Consider the following 16,302-nt stretch of genomic DNA (forward strand, 5'->3'; position numbering starts at 1 on the left):
TGTACATTTTATAGGTGCATTTTGCTTCTTGTGATGTGAAGCCTAATCTCCATAATGATTTTTAAATATACCCCTATCTTGTGAAAACACTGGGATTTCCTATGTTATTTATAGACCCTTCACTTCCGGTGACCAGTACTGCACTGCAAGTCTGCTAACCCCACATGCCATTCTGAGGATTGTGAGCTGACATATGTAGAATCATGCTGATATATAGTCCTCTGCAGGTTAAAGTTAAGGTAAAGTCCAGAGAAGCCATTGAATATTGTGAAATTAGCATAGAAGCCTATGGAAAGTGGAATTAGTGGTTTTTAGCCTGAAATCTGGGTTTATTTCCGTAATTGAATATTGAATAATTTACTTGTCTATGTATTACTGACACCAACGTTTTCCTTTATGCTGTAACAACCACAGCATATTGAAAAAAAAAAAAACCGCTGCGTGTATATGATTACTATTTAAGTGTAAGTTTTTGTAAGAATCAGGCAAAATGGGGAAAATCAGAAACATGCATGTCAAAACCCATCAATCTGACGACATAATTTTACTCAAAGATGGTTTTTTTTCTATTTAGAAAGACCATAAATTGATCTTTGCATTACTGAATTTGCTCATTTTTTTTTTCAATAGAATGGAAGAAAAATGCGGTTTCTGACAGAGTTATATGCCCTTGAAGTGTTCATTTTCAGTCCATTTAATGAAATTACAACTCAGATTACCAAAGTAATATGGGAAACTTTCGAAGTAGTCAAATAAACTTCCAAAATGGTGGTTTTTTTCATACCATGTTTCATCCACTGCCTAATTCGTACAGAGAATAACACTTAAAAGAATAAGAAATGTTTTCTAATCACATTTTTTTCTTTACTTCCATAGCATAATATAAATTGCTTTTTTACCACAACTTACGTACTGACCACTTTATGTAAGTAACTGAAATTATTCAATTCACTAATGCTACAAAGAAGTCACCCTAACGTTTGACACATTATATTTTTAAAAAGGTTGTTTTAGGGGGAGGCTGGAATTTGTCTCCTATGAAAAACCCAGACCTCTCCCAAAAATCAAACGGTCTGTCCAGTATATTTGAATTCCTAGTTTGGCGTGACGCTGATGATATGTCCAGAATGTTTTAGTCATTTCACCATATGTCTTATTTTTGTACTTATTTCTTTTCATACATCAAGCGTTTCGTAAATTTAATCTTGCCAGGAAGTGAAATTAAAAACTTTATAGTACAATACTTAAAAGATAATTGTATCTAAGTCTATTCAAGCTTTTTAAATGTCGTTTTATTGAGGTCACCAACCCAAAGAATTTCTTATTTTGTCGAATAAATATGAATAGTACAAGTCATATATATATTGATAATTTCACAACTCTTATAAGACAATCTAATTTGTACTCGTTTGCAGTCATATGGAAGAGTAATCAAGGGAACCAAGGTTATAGCGGTAATCAAAAGAATGTAATCCAGGGACAAATACCAGACATGGAAAACAGACATACAAAACAAAGAACATAAAGTAACTAAAATCATACATACAAAGTAACAAAAGGAAATGAGCTACTCGGACTCCACTAAAAACTGGGAGAATGGACCAGGTGCACCGGTAGGGTAAGCGTCCTCTGCTTTTTTAGAAACACCCACCGAGTTGCTCATAAAAAGCCAAGTCCGGGGTAGACAAACGAGGGAAGGAAAACTATGACCCGTTGAATAAATCAGTTCTCATGGTGCTGATGGGTACACCATAATGATCCACGAGTACATGATAACGACCATAAAACTTCTGTAGTGATGACTTCAATCTTGTAGCAACATAACCTTGTTCCAGAAGCCTATTTGTTAAAGTTCTAGCGCGATATAAAAAGTCTGCGTAGTTTCGGCATGCTCTGGCATAACGTATGAGTTGTGATATGAACACTCCATACGTAGGAGCCGAAGGGATGTTGCCACAGATGAAAGGAAAGTTGACAATTCTGAATGAAAAGTCATCACGTTTATCGTAAAGTTTGGTCAATAGTTTTCTTTACCATCGATTTCTAAGTGTAGGTCAAGATATGAGGCTGACTTCACAGTGTCTGTAGTATCCTTTATCTCAAGTTCTTTTGGGTAGATGCGATGTATCAAATCCCCGAAATTAGGATTGTTTAAAGATAATACGTCATCTATATAGCGGAAACTGAGATTGAAGGATCTAGCCAAACGATATTCTTTCTTTCTGATCAGATCAGCTATAAAGTCAGTCTCATAAGAGTGAAGGAATATGTCAGCAAGTAAAGGAGCACAATTTGGTCCCATTGGAATGCCGACCGTTTGTTGAAAAACACATTCACCACACTGGACAAATATTTTTTTTTATATAATTAACCCCAGTTTAATATCGCCATAGACCAATACCACCGCATGCAGCAACTTATGGAAGAGAGAAACTCATAGTTACTACTAGTAGTCCAGTGTTTTATTTTAAATAGTTTGTTTTTATATGGTATTTAAGTGCATAAATTTTGACCCATTTCACTGCATGAAGCCGTTGTCGTTTCTGTAGCCATTCTATGGCAAACTCCAATATCCTTTCCTCTTTCGTCTACCCCGGATTTGACTTTTTATGAGCAACTAAGTGTTCCTAGAAAAGCAGAGGACGCTTACCCTACCGATGCACATGGCCTATGCTCCCAGCTTTTAGTGGAGTCCGTTTTGCTCATTTACTTTTGTTACTATGTATGTATTATTTTAGTTACTGTATATTCTTTATTGTGTTTGTCTGTTTTCCATGTTTTGTCTTTGTCCCTGGATTACATTCTTTTGATTCCGCTAGAATCTTGGTTCCCTTGATTACTCTTTTATGATTTGTTTAACAGCCTATTTACACATGAAATTTTACTTAAGTCCGAAACCAGATACAATGAAACCTGTCTAAACCGAACTCTGAATAAACCAATGACCTGTCTTAACCAGACATATCTTCTCAAATCTATTCGTACCAATTTCAATTTATTTGAACTTGTTTAAAGCGATAAACTCCTAAAGGAAGTAGACATAGGATAAGGGACACAACTCTTAGAAATCATTGGAACGTTCGTATTCACCATTTTACATCAATCTCATTTAAGCATCAAAGTGACATAGACTGATTTCAATAGGCTTTGGTGTAATTGAATATGATACAAACATATCACTGGTTTCAAGAGATATTCCTCCTCTTATCTAGGTATACCTCCTTAAACCGAACAAACTATTCTCTCCCAATTAGATTTAGGTTAGCCTGATTTCACTGTATGTACAAATAACACCCCCTTTATTAAGTTTAAAACACAGGGAAGTATTGTTTATCATAATGTTTCTATAATGACAGGTTTTCATGCTTTAAATACTTGTGTGTGATCGTTTACTGGACTCTTTATCAGTCCGGCTTAAATTTTTATCTGCGAAAACAAAACAAAAGCTGGTTGATTTCATCTTTAAGGCTTATTTGAGTCTTGTACACGCAGTGCGTTAGCTAGTACCGTGTTGAATGTATATATAATGATAAGTAAGTTTGCTTCCACACGGTATTATTAACCCCATCTGCTTTAAATAATCATACTCTTTCACTAAATGGCCCTCAATGAGTGGCATTGCAATAAGTAAGAACTGCTTACCTTAACTGATTAATCGGGTGCACCCAAGGCTATCTGTAATCGTTTTTACTGCTAGTAGTCCGGTGTATCTAGAAAAGTAGGGGAGGCTTACCCTACCGGTGCACCTGGTCCATGCTCTCAGTTTTTAGTGGAGTCCGAGTTGTTCATTTGCTTATTTTTACTTTGTATGTATGATTTTAGTTACTTTATGTTCTTTGTTGTGCATGTCTGCTTTCCATGATTAGTCGTTGTCCCTGGATTACATGCTTTCGATTACTGCAATAACCTTGGTTCCCTTGATTACTCTGTTATAACCTTGGTTCACTTGATTACTCTGTTATAACCTTTGTTCCCTTGATTACTCTTCTACTGTGTTTAGTTGATTTAACATTAAAATTTGCCTCTTTACTGTGAAACTGCCCTGTGGTGTGAGGGTTTCCTCGTCGTTCATTGTAGACCCATGAATGGCCTTGAGTTGACATTTTCATCCCGGTGGGGTTGTTGTATCCTTGACATTTTCACCATATCCGTTCTCGTTATATAATACTAAGAATTTACAACAATAAGCCTATGTTTAGATGACTTTTATATTCGATCTGCGCTCTTTCCTATTATCTTTTCCCTAGTTTTGCAATTTGACGATTACTTGTGGCATAAAAATTCAAATTAAAAACAAATATAAATTGATATAATAGTATATGAGTACTCTGATTTTATCTTCGTAACCAACAGAGAAAGCAGGTCTATGAAACGTTCCACTCCGTCCTTTCGTTCAGCGATCTGCCTCACTTAGGGGTATATATTTTGTGAAATATGTTACTCAAAAAGTATTAAACCAATATTGTTCTAATATATAAATGTTTCACACTGCTAACACATTGAAGTTGTGTACCTCCTATTATAGGGAAATTTGATTAGTTTTTCGTATAATATTTTCAGCATGTTTAAATTTGTTAAAATTGACATTTTAGCAGCATATGCTGTCATTAGTACTCATGTGCTGAAAACTATATGACGATGATGCCAGTCCAGACAGGTATTGGTTTTGTTCTCAGAGTTGTTTTATAGATTTCGTTGGATATGGTAACTTACCAGAATATACAGTTATTAAATGGGTTAGATGCAATAGACCAGAATATTTGTCCTGAGGTACTGAGAATGATCAAGTGTTTTATTGCTCGAGGCCAACGGCCGAGTGCAATAGAACACTTGATCATTCTCAGTACCAACGAACAAATGTTCTGGTCTATTGCATCCAACCCGTTTAATAACTGTTTTATTACCTAATTTGTCTATGAGATATAATAAAGAATGGAAATGGGGAATATGTCTAAGAGACAAACATTCGACCAGGAATAGGAAATTGACCACTCCATGTTTACGAATTGGCAGACGAGAGTCACATCTACGTTTTTACACACGAGTTTTTTTGTGTGTAAATTCCAATTCAATGAAGCGCTTAAAAAAAGTTCAACCAATCAAAAGGCTTAGATAAAGGTCATTATGGGGTCAGTGCAATAGGCTCCTCAAGGAGACTATTGCACCGTGCAATAGTACACCGACAGTGCAATAGATCGCCCTGTCCTGAATAAAATTTTGAAAATAGAGAAAAATATGTGTATATTTAATAAACCAGATAAAACCTTATAATTAGGTAATAATAGTTATTACTGCATACCCTATAGCATTGACAGAAGCACGATTAAACTTTAGATTTCTTCCTCATTAACTGAAAATAAAACAATATTGTAAAATGAAGAAATAAAGTCCTAACACCCCCTTTTTCCTGAGGAACCCCTGCTTGCACCCTCCCTATTCAAAGTGTTTGGATTCGCCCCTGCATGTACAAACTTACTCTATAGACCCTAAACATACATTTTTTTCCTTTTTGAAAAATGGACACTTGAATATAGGATACATTGGTGCAGCAAAAATTATCAGAATCATGTCAAGGCTACTTATACATAATTGGTGTTTTTATATTTACAAAATTAAGTTAAGGACTCAGTTACTTTAATATTAGAAGGAAGTGACACTAGATTTTTGTTATATAATACTATATGTTAGGCAGTTCAAGTACTTTAGTTTTATAGACGGCATTTGACAGCACAAAACTCTGATAAGCATAACTGTCTATTACAGAATTGTTTTTTTTTAATTTTTGACCAACTGAAATGATGTTACCAATTTTTGAACGAAATATGCTTAATTATGAAAAGTGCAAATAGCCACCGTTTCACACTAAAAGCCTGAGTCTAATTAAAAGTTTTCTGGTTTGTTTTTCTGCTTTTTCCAATGCAGTCGGTATAGTTTCGCTTTTTACCCTTTGACCTTAAAGACGCTCTTCCATGGAAACGCAAGTCACCTGATCAAAATTCTGTTTCATGATTGGTCAAATACTGATACCTTAGTGGGGTTCGAAAAAGGAAATTTAAATTGCGTGCCATGCGTTATTTCCTGATGAAATTATAAGTAAAAAAACAAATTTTACTGCGTCGGCTATCTTTCTTTAAAGATAGTACTTGTTTTTATCTACTTACTATATTTTTTACGCGATGATAATTTAAGCCTTTCTGTATTTGAGCACGTGCGCTAAAACCAAGAACGATAACTCTTGCACAATGCCAATTTCACACACAATCTACGAAATTTTTATCTTGAAAGTGCAACAACCGAATTGTAACTGTTTCTAAATAAGAAGCAAACGTTAATTCGATCGAGATGGTTTTGACATGCATAAATCACCTCCAGTCTGATGTTTTATAAAGACATCTACATAAATATAAATATTTCACATATGCAAAAGATGGGTGAAGATTTGGTTTCTTTATTATATGAAGATTCCTTCAATGTCTGACATATGCTACCAGGTGAGGTAATAACGTATGAAAAGAATATGGTTTGTTATATGATTTTTGAAACCATTTGTTTCTGTCACGGTTTTTGTAAAGGCTCAAAAACATCGGTCTTTAACCTATGTCTCTATTGGTTATGAAGTATATCAAACTTATATTGCACTTTGTCCTGGGTAGTGAGATATTTTATTCTTGATATTGTAGCATATCTCCATCCCATCCCGCGTAAGCTTTCGTAATCTAGCAAATAAACACCTTATAGTTTTCTTTTTAGTTAATAAAAAGAAAGGATACAATTTCGCCTACAGACTTTATTTCCTTAAAATAATTCATTCTGGTTTAAATGATATCTCTAACTTTGATTGTTCTTACATACGAAAAGACATTTAACAAAGCAATACTACATGCATGTAATTGTATAGGGAAGTGGAACGTTTTTGATATTTATACACTTTTTAAATCAATTTAAATTCAAATATGTACAAAAGACTTGCGTGAAATTGGAAGCCATGACATATTTGAATTGCCCCGTGGAATTGCTTTTGAAGAAAATCAATACTTATCTGGCAAGAGCTTCAGGTTAGGGATGTAAATAGACCGAATAAAGCAAGACAAGAAACCTTGTGAAAGGACTTGACTTCATGCAAAATAAAAGTTCTTTGTTGTTCGGGTCTATTTTCCTTGTCTAGTCGTAGGTTAATATTCTATTTTAAAACCTTATTATTTACAGATATCAGGTTTCATAACGATTAACATACATAAATGTGTTGTCGACTGATATAGGTACATGTAATAACAAAATTACAGGTAATTCCTAGAGGTTTCATGTAGGTGTAAGTACTTGGATGATGCAATAAAATTACTGCGATTTTTTTTCTTTATGTGCCCACCTCATACACATTTTCCTTTCGTTTTCTACCTCGGTTTTTCAAAATATTCCGACCCGTGCAGGTCCGGATGTCAAAAGAATAGACATGCAGCAGGCTAAGCTTGTCTAAAAGGCGACTAAATAGTGCTCAGAACTCTAGCCGGGGGCTAGGGCGCTTTACTAACAGAACAACTTGGTTGTGTGCCCCAGGTGGTGGAATGGCATACCCCTAGCGTGTTACATGCTGGGGTTGTCAGGCTATAATACGGAAAACCTGACCGCAAACCATAGTGGTGCACCGTGTTGGGAAAGATGCCACGTTCCTCGCACGTTAAAAAACCCTACTGTGGTATTCTCCCGGAGTAGGAACCATAGGGCTCCGCCACAGGAGGCTAAATTGTCCGACTCTACCCTCTTCTCCCTATTTCCAGTGGCAATCAAAATGTGTCGACCCCATTATCCTTGTGTCCCATCCCATTTTTCATCATTATTTCATGTTCAATTTGTCATCCACTTCATGTCCATCGTGTGAATATAGCTGAAATATTGCTGCTCGGACGTTAAACCCCAACAAACAAACAAACAAACAATTAAAATATTCCACTCCAATGATTGAATTTAATGCGTGTATTTAATAATAATAATAATAAGAAGAAGAAGAAGAAGAAGAAGAAGAAGAAGAAGAAGAATGATAATAATACACTTAGTATACAACTGATAAATCAGATTCATATTTTTACATATGTATCTCCAAGTTATAATAAAATACTATCAATTACATGTAATTATGTTACTAACTCTTATTTTGTTGACTTGCCTCAGCCTATAGCGTTGAAGTAGACGATTGTTACCGTTACAAACATATATATCAAAATAATTCCAAAAATTTTTTTAAATGATGAATTATGGCAATGCATGTGTCAATTGTCATGTTAGTCTTGCAGGAGTAATCAAGGAAACATAGATTCTATAACGGAAACTAAAAGTAGGTAATCGAGAGACAAAACCAGACATGGAAAACAGACAAACACAACAAAGAACATAAAGTAACTAAAATAATACATACAAAGTAACAAAAAGCAAATGAGCAACTCGGACTCCACTAAAACTTGGAGCATGGACCAGGTGCACCGGTATGGTAAGCGTACAGAGAACACAAATGAAGCATCCAATATTCTTCTCATTATACAAATACTTAGATTACTGAAACACATTAAAATATATGGTAAATGCTTCGTTAAAAATATACACATTTTCAAATGATATTGTAACCGATAAACCGACAGTACCCTGACTAAATCACATGCCCTTGGGACCAGGATTTTTTTTTAATCACAAAAAATATAATTAAATCATTTTGTTTCCGTATTTGAGTTATTAATGCTGTTTATACTATACCCAGTTTCAGTTTCTCTCAAATATGGAAACAAAATAATTTAATTACATTTTTTTTGTGGTTAAAAAAATTCTGGTCCCTGGGGCCTGTGGACTAATTACAAATGAAACACTAATTCATTTTCGAATTGATCAACACTGTATTCAAGAATCCATGTCGTGGACGCGAACCCCGATCTCCTTACCAACCAAAGTATACTGACCATTATACTAACAAGAACGATTTTTTAACACTTCACTGACCATCAACACTCGAATGTATACGACGAAATCCGAGTAATATTTCCTCTAAAAGGACATGGGGCCATTTTCCTCGATTCTGACCATAAGAAGGGCCAACTTCAAAAAGTGTCCACATGTCCCGAATTTTTGTTGGAGTCTTTAGAATATTGGTCCCAAAAATGTGTATTTGTGAACATTTGAATGAATGAAAAATATTGGAATGAAAATCGTCGAAAATACATTTTTGATATTTTGGTCTAGATAGAACACTTTGAGCCCGGAGTTCTAATAGAATCATATCCGCAACCATCACAGTGTATGAATTTTGGCGTAGTGTGATTTTAGAAAAAAAACACTGCGTTAGTCAACGTGAAGGACTTAGGTTCAATTTTAACCCGGAAATATTTTTATGTTCTGAATTTTTGTTATTTTTAAAATGCCATTTCTTACTTTCGATAATCGATGAGTCATATTTTATCACAGGAAACTTCCTACATGTATTTTGAAAAGTTCATGTTGTAACACCTATTTTCCAGATGTTTTACAATCAACCAAATTCCAACGATGAAATGATTAGCTTTATCATTTATTTGTTAGTACGTTTCAATGAACAAAATACAGGGAAAGTAGGTCAAAGCCTTTTAAAAATGGTAATCACACGTGTATCATTACAATTAACAATTTCTATAACATCAGAACTTTTCAGAAATTACTTTTTTACGATCGAATGCGTAAATGTGACAAACAAAGCATATCAAATGAAATTCCTTGTTTTTTTACTTACGATTACAGTCGAACCTCGTTAAGTTAAAGACGAAGGGACCAGGTAAAAAATTTCAAATTATCCGAAGTTCGAGTCATCCGAGGTCGAGTTTAACCGGAAATAGTTTAGTTAATGATTAGCTTTAGCATTTACATCATTTGTTGTGCTTGTACATATACGTGCTTCACTTTACTGCTTTTACTTACAATTACATGTATCTCTATCGATTTTCATTCACTTTTATATTTTTGATATTTTATCTAAAATGGTATAGTAAACAGAAAGTAGCATAGGGCTTAAAGAAAGCCTTTTCATATAACCCATGTTCTAAGGAGAAGCAAAAAATATACAGAATGTATTGTAGAATTCAAACTAAGGGAAAATACTCTGTAAATGACACTGAAAGACCATAAAAACTGGTGGATTTTCGACGCGAATTGTCTCCTTAGAACAGACAGATTGGAATGAACGATTATACATTTTATAATATGGAGCCATAAAACATCTTCGTTACAAAAATGACAAAAATAAAAATGTGTATCTTTTTTTTTGGGGGGGGGTGGGGGGAATAGGGTGTATCACATATTACAGAATTTGCATGATTATTACAAAGACTACTACATGTACTTAAAACAACGGTAGTTGTCAACATTCAGCTGCAATTTCAATTTTATGTTTTTTACCTCCCATACCTAATCATATGGTCTTGAGAAAAGAACATTTCCCAAAAATCCCAGTTGTGTCGATACTTGAAAGCATGAAATCGAAGTCAAACACACATGGGATTTTTAGTATTTGATTTACATAGTAAGTCCTATAAAGTTACCAGATGTTTACTACTATTCCATGTAAACCATTAGTGAACATCTTTTATTTTATTCTTTCATTTTAAAAGTGCAAGAATTGCTTACCTAATTAGCTGAATCAAAAAAAATTGTCCATCATCTCATAAACCAAATATTGTCATGTGACTGTGACGTCATCAAATTATTTTGCTGATTTACTCGTTTAATTTTGATACTAAAATTAATTGTAAGGAATGACTGATATTTTCATTCGTTATATTTGAAATAACCTAAATGCCAATGGTACACGTTGAAAATAACCTGTTAAGCACGAAAAAATATAACAGTCATTCCTTAAAACATTCTTTGAATTTATTTATATGCAACTATTATTTGATATTTTTATTGGTGATTCTTTGCAAAACTGGAGGCGTTGGGGGAAACAAACATATTTGATTTCCTTTTAAGGAGGTAAACGTTGAGTAAGGGACACAACAATTAAAAATAATTGGAACGTTTGCATTCAGCATTTTACATCAATCTTATATAAGCATCTAATTGACTTGGATTCATTTTATTTGCTTCAAACGAAAACTTGAGAGGCTTTGGTGAAATTGAGTATGATACAAACATATCACTGATTTCATGAATAATGTCTTTTACCGTACGTCTACCTCCTTAAGCTGGCAGCTAAAACTCCTCTCAGTAGTGTAATAATGTGTAAAAATAGGAGATACATGTAGGTGGTATGATAACCAACGAGACAGTCATCCACCAAAGCCCAAGTAGGTCACCCTACAGTCTTCAGTGATGGGAAGAAGCCTATACCATAAAGCAAGCGGTAAAAAGCCCCAGAACAAATGAAGTGAAACTATTCATAAAGCACGAAAATCGACATTATCTATATAGAGAAAACGCAAAACATAAAGGCACGACAACGACTGGATTAGGTGTTTCTGGCTTGGGACAGGCACACAAAGAATGAATGTGGCGCGTGTTAAAACATTTTTGAGCTCTCAGCCCCCTTAAACCTGGGGAAGTGGTGGTAGTTTTTAAAGGTTTATATGACAAGTTCTCCTTCTGTTGATTTATTTCGCTATGCTGCTGATGTACTCCTCCAACAGTACATCTACAATCTACTCTTTGATTCATCTATTATGAATTCACCCTTGTCTTTTCCCTCTCTACTACACAATGACTTTTTATCCATATCGCATTTCATTGGACAAAAGTGAAAGCAACCGTGAAATTCGAGGCTCCATTTGGGACATTGGTGTCCGGAAGATGTTCAATAGCTTTTATATGTTGACTTATGAATAATCTTCTTTACATTGAATAATTGGAAATAGCTTACTTGTGGACTCCATTAAATAATTGAAGTTCGAAACATAGCACAGTAATCACACAGTTCACTAAATGTAAAAACAAAATCGTATTTTGATTGAGCAAATTCTTTTTTAAAGGATAATCCTTTTTTATCCATGCCATCTTCTAATTTTTACTGATAAAATAGAGCATCCCAGGCAACATGCCTTTGCGGTTAGTTAAGAGATAAAATCTTTATGTTTCGACTTGCTGTGACATTTCCAGAACGATTAGTTGAGCATTGTTAGTTTTTGTATCTGCTCTGCGTAAATAGCTATTTTTTGAAACATGAATTGGACCCATTGAACAAGATATGACTTGTGACCGTTTTAGTCAGTTAATATTCTTGAACATATTTTTGTCATTTTTGTAGAAAAAAAAATAAGAACCTCTTTTGTATTTATTATCTGTGATATTTCCATATCTGTAAACTTGTAAACTAGCTCATGTTACTGTGAAACTATTTTTACAAGTGCTTTGTAGATTGTTGATAATTTCGTGTGTCTACATTTCACGAATAATCTTCCTGACACGATATTAATCATTGTAATACTTTATCTTTTCGTTTTTCACTTAGTTCCTGGTATGCAAATCTGACCTTTTGAAGTTGAATGATTATAAACGATTTAAACAAAACATGCCATCTGCATGTATAGGTCGAGATATCAATTTCAATAAACATGTTGTTCATGCTAATAAAAAGATACAAACTAGGCGGCGGGGTACCTCAATATGATCTCTACAATAATTCCTGGTAAACCATTTACCATACATAAGTTATAACAATTTCTGATAAATATATTCTTCATGAAATATTGTGACCAACAACTTTACAATAGAGTCCTTCATTTTACTGATCTATTATTACGTATACAACGTGCTCACTAAAGCTATTGTGTACACAGCATATACATCTATACATTGTACCAATTGTTAGTACAAATATAATTTAAACCGAAAAACATTGTTAATACATTGCGGTCAACAACAATAACCACTGTTAGTGCAAAACTACCTACATCAATATTCATTATTAGAACAAACAACATATACACCAATAACCATAGTTAGTACAACACAATCTACACCAATAACCATAGTTAGTACAACACAATCTACACCAATACCAATTGTAGTACAACACAATCTACACCAATAACCATAGTTAGTACAACACAATCTACACCAATACCAATTGTAGTACAACACAATCTACACCAATAACCATAGTTAGTACAACACAATCTACAAAATATCCATTTTACTTTAACACAATCTGCATCAGTAAATATTGTTAGAACAAATACTATCCAAACCAATAACCATTGTATCTCAATGGACTTGAGTTTTTTTTTCTCACTGAAGATGTATAGACATGTCTAATATTTTGATAAAGTAAAAGGAGGAAATGGAAAAGAGGACAAATTTCCCTTTAATCCACATTTCAAGGAAGTACATATTAGTTAACATTCTAGCCGAACCACTGATATGTGTGTTAAGGTATTTACATTCTTTCTTTTTGAAGATTGAAGATTTTTTTATGATGTCAACTATAATAAGAAGTCCATTAAGTTATATGTGGATTTACTCAACAGGTCAAATAAACTAAATTCAACATTCTGTGCGTAAATATTGATATTTTTTCACACAATATAATTATTATTTTTTTTAATTATATATCCTAACCTCAAAATGACTACCCTGTATAGCGTTATATAATAGGTACTATAGATGCATCTATTTGTTTACATCACTGAATTTCGACAACATAAGCTCACTGTTAGTTGTAAATACAACATTTAGATCTAACCAAGGTCCAACCTACTTTTATTCTACGATAGTATTGGGAGCACCAGTAAAGATGAAATGTAACACGTTGATTAAAAACTAAATAGAAATGAAATACATTCAGGTTTTTTTTTTTCTTTTTTTTTTGTGTGTGTGGGTTATCAACAACAAATATTAGCGGTTTCTTATCTCTGAATTTTAAAAAAGATAATAGGAACAAGAAAAAATACAGCGAAACCTGTCTAAATCGAAACCCTGTAGGGCTGTAGAATGTGTTCGATCAAGACAGGTGTTAAGTTACTGTACATGTATCATTTTGCGGTGTACTATTTCGCTATTTCCGCGATGTACTAATGTTCGCAATTTTCGCGCTGTACTAATCTTCGCTTATTTTTCACGGAGACAGAAAAGCGCAAAGAAAATTGAAACAGTGAAATTGATTAACACTAACAATTTTTTTAAAACCGCGAAATTTGATACCCGCTAATATTTTGTTCCTTTCACAGAATCTACGAAAGTTGGCAACCTTGAAAATTGATATGTTAATAGTCTTAGGGTTTAGATTACATTTTAATGAGACGAAAGAGTATCCAAAAAATTCTAATTTAGACAGTTTGCCGGTTTATTCAAAGTTCGGTATTGACTGCTTAAACTGTATCAACAATTATTGTTCTTTTAAACTTGCTATTTAAAAATAAAACAAAAAAACTCTTCTCTATTTTACATACGTAATGCATCGGCTGTTCAACTGAATTCGTTTACATATATCATGTTTATAACTGATAAATCTTATCATTTGAAGTAAATAAATAAAACGTAGATAATCTTTTTTCTAAAATTAGAGTGTTGTTGTAAGTAAATACAACAATACCAATCATATAAATTGCAAATTCTATAAGCTGTACACGTGTTTAGAGGAGCTTTTTTCATCATTTCATCAGCAGCATTGGAATAAAATACATCTGAAGGTCTAAATTCAACATTTGACTGTATATAAAAGTACTCAGAACCACAACTATTGGGATACGAAGCCAAATCCATCACCATGAAGTTCTACCATACGCAATAAAAGAAATGAAGCCTCGGTGTTTTATGTATTCTGTTATTTTGTAAAGCTGCATATATTGATAGATAAAATAGGATATAATTAGGATAAATTAATCAATGTATGTATAGAATGAAACTGTGTGTGTCTTCTGCAGTAACATACCCTGTAGTTACAGGTAGTAATATAACAAGGACTTTGTACATTTGTCAAAGCTTGTACTGTTGCATTGTAAAAGTAAAATATATTTCCATTGTGAAAAAAATGATACATCTTTTAAATCTTTTTAATTTTGAAATATTCGACAGGAATTTTCTTTGGTCGAGACTTAAGAAAATACTCTAATCGTACAATTAATTAATACATATGTAGTTAAGTATTTTAAACATCCATGAAAGATTTTGGTGTTTCATAGACTTTTAACCCTAGATTTTATAATGGTTAAATGCTTGGGTACATTAGAAAATTTTTACATACATCGCCGTCTCTAAAGCCATGTACAATACAACATATGTTTTATTATTTTGTTCACAGGGTTGTTGCAGGAGCACCAAAGGCTAACTTTACAGATGGTAAATCTCCTGAGATAAAAACACCCGGAAATGTGTTTAAGTGTCCAATTAACCTGACACGAAATGATCAAGATGACTGTGAACCAATGAATCTCCGTCAAAGCAGTAAGTTTTTAGTTTTTTATCATGATGAGGAAGTGAACTAGATACATGTATTGGGTATCAAAGCGGTCGTGAAGTGATGGATTTAATGGTTTTGTGATTCAAAGAGTTATTGAAAGAGGTTTCGTCTTATTTTTTTTTTATTTCGTCATTGTAAATTTTCTTAATTAAATAAAAACTACATATTTATATAGTTTATGAAATAAACTAAATAGTTCTTAAGTTGTGTCATGGTCAGCTGACTATTTATGTAGACCATGTTTTTTTTTTATAAAAAGGATATCGTTATTTTATACCATGATATAAATATATTACGTGACAGCATACTTTTTTCAAAAGAATGGCAAAATATGAAAACTTGTACATTACAATAATTGTACACGTGATTGTCCTGCATGTAATTACTATTTTGAATTCGTCACAGGTGTGCAAACGTTACTTTCATTAAATCGTCTTATTGACGTCCATACAACTTGTATCAGAGAACCAATTGAATTGAAACACCGTGACATTTAAATGTTTTTTTTTCTATAATACAAAAATACAATATCGGTATATGAAGGACTTCAAGGCTAAACCCATCGCTACTGACCCACAGTTAACACTTCAAAATCAATATTTCCACTAAATCTTGTATCAAACAATTTTATCCAATTCAATATAGTCACATACATTTGTAACATAAAAAATGTTTCCTTGGACAAAAACTATTTACTTGTCTTGCAGCTGTATAAAATATATCAAGATGCACTGCCAGTATCATTTGGTTTCAAAACCAACTTAATGTACATTCAGCACTACACAACATTAACTTTTTTTTAGAATCTTTATTTGTATATTTATAGACAGTTGATGCAAGTGGATGGAAGTCTGTTCTTTCATATCCCAAGCCAAGTCAGAAAAATAGCTTGCCAGACAATC

General features: G+C 33.3%; 1 protein-coding gene across 2 annotated transcripts in view; it reads left to right on the plus strand.

The window, feature by feature from the left end:
* Positions 1–16,302, plus strand: part of LOC148602874 (integrin alpha-8-like) — a 43,361-nt gene that overhangs the window by 1,693 nt on the left and 25,366 nt on the right. Inside the window, exons 1-2 of one of the 2 annotated variants that reach the window (XM_088553065.1) lie at positions 14,810–14,828; positions 15,242–15,384. In XM_088553065.1, the coding sequence (XP_088409191.1) occupies positions 14,827–14,828; positions 15,242–15,384 (145 nt within the window). In that variant the 5' untranslated portion in view covers positions 14,810–14,826. Of the gene's footprint in view, positions 1–14,809; positions 14,829–15,241; positions 15,385–16,302 lie in introns of those variants that run through there. The other variant, XM_088553064.1, reaches the window with a different exon arrangement.

Source organism: Perna viridis, chromosome 11 (genome assembly GCF_037379345.1).
Source record: "Perna viridis isolate PV_CMFRI_1.1 ecotype Kerala chromosome 11, ASM3737934v1, whole genome shotgun sequence".
Lineage (NCBI taxonomy): Eukaryota > Metazoa > Mollusca > Bivalvia > Mytilida > Mytilidae > Perna > Perna viridis.